The sequence below is a fragment of the Gossypium raimondii genome, chromosome 10 (genome assembly GCF_025698545.1).
Source record: "Gossypium raimondii isolate GPD5lz chromosome 10, ASM2569854v1, whole genome shotgun sequence".
Lineage (NCBI taxonomy): Eukaryota > Viridiplantae > Streptophyta > Magnoliopsida > Malvales > Malvaceae > Gossypium > Gossypium raimondii.
Window position 1 is genome coordinate 47,486,255 of NC_068574.1, and position 9,850 is coordinate 47,496,104.

The window sequence follows — 9,850 nt, forward strand, 5'->3', positions numbered from 1 at the left end:
TAATTGTATTATTGAATGTAGCCAAAGACAATGTTGGAACGTCAGAGACGAAATGAAAGGAAAAGATAGATGTCATCTAACTTTTGCAGTTTTTACTTTTATAATTCAATTTCAATTTTCTTTATTTAACTAATTAATTGCTATAAACAATATGACTATGCATTGAGGCAATGACATGTTTCCCTATTAACTTGAAATAATGGATTTGATTGGTGATAATTGGAATATGTGATAAATATTCAAACCGTGTTTGCTATGTATATAAATGTTGAGGCATTGATATTACGATTATATGTGTACAAAGGTGATTATGATGTTAATGCCCCGTTAAACAATGTTAGACATAGTTCAGGTATAATTGGCATGCCATAGGGTCATCGATATAGTGATTTACAAGCCATTGTTGTTGGGCGGTCTGGGATGGCAGAATGAGCAATATGAACAATATGGACAATACCGGATGAAAGAATAAAATAGATTCGAGTATTCGTCCTATTTTCTATCATCGAATAATAGGGGCCAACATGAATAAGTAAGGAAATTCATATTGAATTGTGAAATTAAAAAGAAAGTTGGATGATTGGTATAATTAGTTAAAGTAGTAAATATAAATGTAATTGATACTTGTTATATATATACTCATATATTTACTTTAGTTTATCTTTAATGAAATGAATTTGAATTATAATACTCATCATACGACTTTGTTTATTCCTGTGTGCAGGTCTTGGACGAGGATTTTCGTAGGTTGAAAGTGTCAAAGCATCCATTTTTAACAACTCAACTCGAGAATCATTTTGCTACCTCTTTTGTATGTATATATGCGTTTAAGTTGGAATAACATGTACCTAGGTTGTTTTGGTCATGTTGTTTAAATGGTCATTTTCATATATTGATATTTCGCCTATGAAGTTTTTTAAATTTAATTTTAGTCTTTAATTAGTAGATAACGATGCTAGTTTCTATAAGTTTGATTATGAGAAATAGATAGTTAAATGTTGATGCATTGGTGGTTATGAATTGGTGATGTTTGATTGTGTTTAGATGTGTTAGATTGATGGTGTAACTTTGATGTAAAGTTTAGATACACTTGAGGTGCCATTTGGTTTAGTTTGGACCTTTGAAAATGTGCATTTAAGGCCATTTTACCATTGTGTCTTGAGATAGTATGATCATGTCTCGAGACCATAAGAACAAATTTTACCTTATATTTAGACCTACATGCTTAGTGTCTCAAGACAATCCTATTTAAATCTCGAGGCAAGTGGCATTTGTCTCGAGACAAGTAAACTTCGAAGCTAAATCATTTTTGCCCTACTTTAGGTCTCAAGACAAGAACCCCTTGTCTCGGGACATCCAAACATTGAAGCTAAAACAAGAAAACAGAGGAGGTTGGTCTCGAGACTTAAGAGACCTTGCCTCAAGACATCACATCTAGTGTCTCGAGACATGTTGACATTGAAATAAAAAATACCTAAAATAAAATGAGGCCTGTCTCGAGACAAGAAGTCCTCTGTCTTGAGACACAACATTGAAATTTGATTGTTGAGTTTCAATTCAAGTCCTAACTCTAAAATTTAACCTAGCACAACCTCGTAACATGATGAATTTGAATTCTAAACCTTATGAATGCATATGTGTGAGCATGATTAATGACTAAATTGGTTTGAATGATAATTGTGATTTAAATTTTGTGATTATATAATGAGATAGCTTGAGTTGCTTCGTTAAAGTAATATGACATCATGCATTCGAAGCCAACAATTGGGTTGGGTGTAGGGTGCTACACTAAGAAGTTTGAGTTCGTGCTCTTGGGAGGATTGCATTGACAAAGTTGAAATTTTAAAGTAAGGATTTTTATTTATTATTTGTATTTTGGCATGTAAGTAAAGGCTTAGGCTATTTTAAGAATTTGTGAGTATGACCTGTGTAATCTTGTGCATTTTGAAACTATTTTGTTATTTTAAAGTTAGGTTTTTACTCTTAAATTGGTTTGAAAATTTGTATGCCTTCAAATTTTGTTTGAATGGACCTTGGAAATGTTTTGGAATTATTTGGAACTTGATGGAATCGTATGATGATGTTTGGGGATGATTTTGTGTATTTTTTTTAATTAATTTTTATGCTCCAAGGGTCCAGGTATCGAAACATGGCTTGTTTGCATCAATACAACAAAGTTAGTAGCTAAAATGCTACAATACAAGGCAAAGGTACAAATCGATAGTGTAAAATTGAACGTTGATAATGATGATGAATTGCAAAGAAAGAGAGAAAAAAACAGAACACTCAGAATTTTATGCAAAAACCCTTTCGGGGAAAAGCACGAGCAGAGGAGAAGAAAATACACAATGTCGAATTCGAATGATACAAGAGGAGAGACGATTATGTCTATTTATAAGTTTAAAAAACCTTATTCTAATCAAAGGCAAATAGAAGTAAAGCAGTAAGGTTAAAACACCTTATTTTAGTCAACATCAAATAGAGGAAGTATACTTTTTCGATTCTCAAAAATATCCAAGGCTTTACACCATGAATTTGTCAGATGCCTATTCAATTAATGGTAGAAGAAGACATTAAGTTTTGGAGGGGCTTAATTAAATTTTTAAAAAGTTTGGGGGCTTAACAAGAATTCTCAAAATTATAGAGAGTTTAATTAAAAACTTTTAAAAAAAAATTTTAAAAAAGTTAAAGAGAAATTTCCAAAATTTCATAAGCAAGATCCCCATCTCCAATTAGGTTTCGCTACGGTGAAATTGAAATTCCTTTAGAATTTATAGTAAAACTAATTAATTTCATAATGTATGGATTTCATTTTGAGTAATAGATTGAATTCAACGATTTCTTTTTAATTTTGTCGGAAAGAAGGTAAAACCAATTACGGAATGCATCATTGAATCTCTTGTTGTGAGTGACGTGGACTTCAAGTTTGATACGTATGTTGGTTAAAAGAAATGATTAGAAAATAAAACTTGTACTCAAGACCTGATTTTCCACACAAAATTTGATTGATTTGATTCAGTGATGTTAACCCTGTAACGATCCACTTTTCAGCTACATACCATAACTACTTCCTCCTTTGATTCCTTGGGTACCAGAGTTATCTGAAAATGGATATTGAAATTCACACGCTTCGTGATCTGCTTCCATTCATCCATTCTTTACTATTGTCTTTATCTTATATACATTATAATATTATTTATTGCACTCATCACGTATCAACAATGAAATTAAACCTAGATTGCTATACATAAATCAAGCATTCCAACCTGATGTACAATCTATAACAATGGAGGCTGAATTTACTGGTAGGTGGACATCATGACGGTCGTATACGTAAAATAATAAAAAAAAATATTGAATAAATGAACAAAGATTGGAGTATACGTAAAATGTTTGAAGGAAAATATAGAATAAAATAAAATAATGTTGAACTATTTACTATCTATTTATCATTTTTCACATTTTTTTTTTTTGGAAAAAATTCTATCTCTTGAATAGTTATCAAGACTATTTTGAAAAAATAAAGCTATTCAATAGTTTATCAAATAGGGTTTTAGAGGAGAGTTATCTAGATTTTAGATGAACGAGTGAGATTCTAATTCGATAAGCGTTAATGTTTATAACCACTTGTTGTACAATGCACTAAGGTAGTAGATTATATCTTAGGAGAAAGCCTAGGGAAAATAAGAAAATCGAACTGGACAAACATATGATTGTGTTCATTATTTTTATGTTTTGTTCATCACCCATGCTTGAGGCAATTAACACTGCTCCGTTTTACTTGCAAATATAGAAGTTGGACAGAACAAAAATGATATTCCAATGACTCTATGGTGCATAGAGTTTTCCATGTAATCCCAAGAGACTTGTTAAGATGTGAATAGCTTGTATCAACTTCATTGAATATATTGAGAATTTAGGATATGAGTCAAACTTGATGGTGATGAAAACATGTACCAAACCTTGTTCATAAAGCATTCCAAACATCCATGCTCTTTAGGATTTAAGAATTTCGGGCTAGGCCTTTCTGTGAGCATAATAGACAAGCCTTTTCAACTTTCACGTCTAGGCAGCCTCATATTATTGAAATGAGATCCCAATCCAATCCATGTTTTTAAAATCTAAATACTAAGCCTATTGATTTTCCTTTTGCTTTTATAAATCTAAATATTGGACTTCATTTTTTACTTGATTTTCAAATTCTTTTTATTTAGGGAATTCAGATATTATTATTTAAATTCATATTTAAAAGCAAATGTACGAGTCTAAATTCAAATATGATAAATTTACAAATATCCTCCCCATTATATATCCCGTCATTTAATGGACAATTCAGAAATATATATAATAATATTTTCCAAGTTTTTTTTTAAAGAACTCTCTTTTGCACGCACAATAAGAACAAAGAAAAGAGGAGTGTTTTGTTCCCTATCCAAAAAGATAAACGTGTCGTTAGTGGATTTTATCCCAAAATCAGAATATTAAATCCTAATTTTGTACCAATTCCATATTTTTTGTCGAAACATAAATAGAAGAAAGTTTTGGGGTTGATTTACATTCTGGATATTTGACCGGCGGCGGATGGTGGATTGCGACGATAGTCACGGTGGTTAACTTGCAGGAACTGATTTCTTTTTCGCTCTAATTTCTGGGTATTGTAGGGACATGAGAAACAGTGGGCAAAAAGATAATGAGAAATAGAGGGGGAGAGGTTTTCGAGAGAAAAGTATTAATTTAACAATAATTATCGAATATATTAATTTACAAAAATTAAATAAGTTTAATGTAATTAATAATTATATATTCCAACTCTCATAAAATAATTATATTTTTATTTATATCATTACAATTCTTTTAAAAAATAGTATTTCAAGCTTACTAAATTATTTCATAACAGCATTCCTATCACTTTAATTATTCTTTATCTATCACATTCAATCAAATATATATTATTGACCAGAAATATTTATTCATAAAATACTGCTACAAGCCTACACAAACAGTACAAAATACAACACTACTAGTAGGAATCCCCTACATTTTTTATCTTCTTTTTAATGTTAATAACAACAAGATTTAGATGCCTAATAATTTAGTTTTGGAACTTGCCAAGTTATAACTTACTCATCCTGACGGGTCCCAACTCTTTTGCCTTGGCTCTTAGCACATGCTTCTGAATCTTACCTGTGGCCGTCTTTGGCAGCGGACCAAATATCACTGATTTTGGAACCCAGTATGCAGGCATCTTGGACCTGCAGAACTTCATTATGTCTTCAGCTAACCGCTGTTCATCGGATTTGTCTACCCCAGGCTTCAAGGTAACGAAAGCACAAGGTGACTCTCCCCACCGCTCGTCCGCCCTCGCCACCACTGATGCCTCCATTACTGCAGGGTGCAAATAGAGATTGTTTTCCACTTCCACGCTGCTGATGTTTTCGCCTCCCGATATGATTATGTCCTTCGACCTATCTTTTATTTCAATGTATCCATCTGGATTTTTCACACCCAGATCCCCAGAGTGAAACCAGCCATTTGCGAATGTTTCCTCATTTGCTTTCGGGTTCTTTAAGTAGCCTTTCATCACAATGTTACCGCGAAACACTATTTCTCCAATGGTTTTTCCATCAGCAGGTACGGGCTGACCAGTTTGAGTACTAATGACATCTAGGCACTCTAAACCAACATATCGGACACCTTGACGTGCATTTAGACGAGCTTGAGTTTCAGGAGGTAGGGAGTCCCATTCAGGCTTCCATGCACACACTGTAGAAGGACCATAGGTTTCGGAGAGACCGTAAGTGTGGGTGACTCGGAAACCTTTCTGGGACATTCCAGAAAGGACAGAAGGGGGTGGGGCTGCACCAGCTGTCATTACACGAACAACATGGGGGAGGGGCAGAATGGTATCCTCAGGCGAGGCATTAACTATGGAATTGAGAACCACAGGTGCAGCACAGAAGTGAGTCACCCTGTACTTCGCGATGGCCGAGTATATGCCCTTCGCTGTTACCTGCAGATACGAAAGAAACAAATAGGGGCATCAGTAAGTTTAAGCTATGATCATAGATAAAGCGCACAACTTTCGCATCCACATTGTTTATAATGGACTAAAGACTTCTGAAAGTCTGAATCTCTGAACTGAAATTATGACATACACAAGAACAGAACACTGAATCCAACACTTTAGAATTTCAACAAAATCACACCAAGAAACAATAAGCTATTATTTAGACAAGAAATTACCTGTCGGAGGCATATGTTAATTCCACAAACAGCAGCAAGTGTCCAAGGAAAACACCAACCATTACAATGGAACATGGGCAGAGTCCATAAATATACAGCTCCTTCATTCATTTCCCATATAATAGGATTACTCAAAGCCATTAGATATGCCCCTCGGTGATGTAATACCACCCCTTTTGGGCTGGCTGTCGTGCCGGAAGTATAGCCCAAAGCAATGCTTTGCCACTCATCTTGAGGAGGCTTCCAAGCAAAGTCAGGGTCACCACTTTCTAAGAACTTCTCATACTCAACGGCTCCTTGCCCCAAAGCATACTTAAGTGTTTCCGGGTTGCAGCTTTCGTCAGCAATGACAATAACAAGCGGAGGCGTGAAATTGCTTTGGCTTTTCTCCTTCATGATTCTCAAAGCATCCTCCGCCAAATTGAAAAACTCTTGATCCACAATGACGATGGTGGATTGTGAATGACCCAAAAGGAAAGCAATGGTTGATGCATTTAGGCGAATATTGATGGTGTTTACAACAGCACCAGACATCGGAATCCCAAAATGAGCTTCATACAAAGCAGGAACGTTTGGTGCAATTATGGCTACCTGCCAATTTTTTTAAAAAAAAATGAATACAAGCAATAGAACCATTTAAGTTGCATAAAAGACAGTCATTATATAAAGAATCCATCCACAATTCTCTGGAGCAGAAATTAATATGCTTTCAATCTAGTAAATGATACTCAGATTTCTCAACTATGTATAAACATATAAGAAGTCAGTACGTAACTATTCCACCAAAAAGAAAACCTTAAAATTCCAGATTCAATAGATTAACACAACTGGCAATCCCCATACCAAATTTGGGCCACGCATCAAGCATTAAAAGCAGTAAACCTTCTATCCTTTTTTTCCAAATTAAAACCTTCCATCTTATTCCACTAATAATACCATAATAACAAGTAATGGAACAACAGCATGGGACCAACGAGACCGGCTATGTTAAACACGATTCCATGAAAACATTATGACAAACATGACATGATACAAATGTACAAAATGTTTCAAAAATCATTATAATACAAATTATTAATATATTAAATTTTATATAATATAATAACATCTTAAACATTCACAGCATAGATATAAACATCAGAAGATACAAATATACAAAATGTCTCAAAATCTATACAAACCGAATAATTAATAATATAAAATATCTTACTCTACAAATCACACCGATAAATACATGAATTACCAGATCTAGGCCAACTCCACTCCACTATACAAAATCTATGAGCATAGTTATACTACTAAAGCTTACTAATAAAACCTAAAAACTTTAAATTTGACAAGGAAAAAGGAAAAGAATTCTCCCTTTTTTTGTCTTTTTCTTTTTTTAAAGTTTGTTCTCTTGATTCAACTCAGCAAGCAAAAAAAGGTTAAAAACAGACAGATTTCACTTTATCCGAATTTTTTCTATCGTTATCGTTAATAATGATGATAGGCGATGGAAAAAAATCTGATTACCGAGCTACCAACGCCGATGGAGCGTTTCGAAAGAGCTGAAGCCAAGCGACGGCAACGCTGGTAAGTTTGGAGCCACGTGTACGTTCGAGATCCATGGATCACCGCTTTTCTGGTGGGATGAACCGTGGCGGCTCGTTCCAAGAACCACAACGGCGTCAAAGCCATGTAGTTGGCGGCGTTCTTTGGGAGGTCATCGATGTCTCGCATCTCCATCACCGTCGATACTCCCTCTCCGTCTCCTTCCTGTTTATCCAAAAATGAAAAAAAAATTCAATGCTGAGGTTTCGAAGCTGAAAAAGTGATTCATTCGTAAAGTCAGTATTTATAGTAGGAATTGTCCGAAACCGCCACGTAGATTTTCTGTTAAAATATATTGGCGAAATTTTTATATTTAAAAAATTTAAAAATAATTATTTTAAGGTATATTTATGGTGTGCTTATTATTTACTGCTTTAATTTTTTAATATAAGATTAAATTTCAAACTACAAGGATTGAGGATACAATTTTACCTTTCTTTTCTCTCTTATAGAAAGAAAGAATGTGAATTATCAAAATAATATATTTTCAATTTTTTAGTGTAAAACAAATATTTTTTCCTTGTTTTTACATATACAGTGTATCTATGGGTTTATAATTTTAGAAAAGAAAGTTCCTACTCTAAGGGATCAAAATGGAAATATTTGATGCTTATCCCAAACCGTCATTAAGATATGCATTGATGGTAATAAATTTTACCATTTATAGCCATAATTACAAATAATTATAATTTTTAGATGTGTTTATATTTGGTAGATGTGTTACAAATAATAACAAAATTATTATTTTGATAGATAATTCCATATATCATTTTGGTAATACAAATTATAATTACAGTTGTATAATTTATATTTTAAAAATATTAATTACCATAAAAATATTAGTATGAACATGTAACCAAAACTAAAATCAAATCACCATATGCATTATGTTCAGTATAAAAGAGGAATTGATAATAGGGTAAGCAAAACTCGATTCGATAAAATAAAATAAAATTCAAATTTCGAATTAACTGAATCAAATTATTTGAGTTATTCGAGTCAACTCAAATAAATATTTTGAGTTTTGAGTTCGAGTCAAGTTAAATTTTACAATTCGAATAATATATCGGTGCAAATACCCCTTTGGTCACTATCAATTTTGAAAATGAGCAAATTGGTCTCTCTCTCAAACAAAAATTACAAAATAATTTTAAAATAATTTTAAATTTCAAAATATTTATAAAAATTCTAAATATATATATTTTAAAAATTTAAAATTTTAAAAAAATTCTAAAAATATATAAAGAAGGTTAAAATTTTAAAAATTTCTAAAATAATAATTTTAGGGACCTAAATTAATGAATTAATGATTCAAGTTTATCATACTAAAATATATTATTTTTATTATTTTGTTTTGAAAAAGTTTTTAAATATATATGGTTTCAAATCTATGTGCTATAACATGGGATTAGTTATACTATAATAAGTTTTTAATTTGATATGTTTAATTTTTTAATTTAACTCGAACAATTTCGCTCGATTTTATTTGATTTGATTCGACTCGACTTGAATTTCATTTTACTCAACTCGATTAAAAAAATACAAATCGAGTTAATATGATAAAATAGGACTAGTCAACTTGATTAACTCGAAATTTTTTCACTCGATTCGCAATTTTATCTAATTATTCTAATGCATATTTGTTGGCTTATTTCATCTTTAATATTTAACATATATTCATTATCATCATCTGAATTTGAATTTATGTCATTAAGATTATCAAGATCTATTTTTCCATGTAATCTTTGAAGTATGAATAATCTCAATTTCGCCTATAATTCAAGTTATGAAATATGCAACATATTAGTATGACTCACCTTGTTTTTTATATTATACTAAGGTGATATTGTTAATATGGAAAATATTTTTAAAACAACAACCGCCTTCTCAACCATATTTCAAAATCTTAAATGTATCAAATTAAAGAGTTAGTGAGTTATCTATGGTACTTGTGTCTAACATCATTCTCTTAAATGGTATTATACCCCATGATATGATGCAAGAAAATTTTTGT

The 9,850-nt window shown here is 32.0% G+C and overlaps 1 protein-coding gene across 1 annotated transcript; it reads right to left on the reverse strand.

The window, feature by feature from the left end:
• Window positions 1–4,947: 4,947 nt before the first annotated feature.
• LOC105777138 (acetate--CoA ligase CCL3) lies at window positions 4,948–8,044 on the reverse strand. The gene is made up of 3 exons (XM_012600219.2): window positions 7,759–8,044; window positions 6,244–6,834; window positions 4,948–6,010 (listed from the first exon to the last, which is right to left on the reverse strand). Exons 1-3 carry the CDS (start codon window positions 7,969–7,971, stop codon window positions 5,114–5,116), a joined length of 1,701 nt encoding a protein of 566 aa, XP_012455673.1. The 5' UTR covers window positions 7,972–8,044; the 3' UTR covers window positions 4,948–5,113.
• Window positions 8,045–9,850: the final 1,806 nt, after the last annotated feature.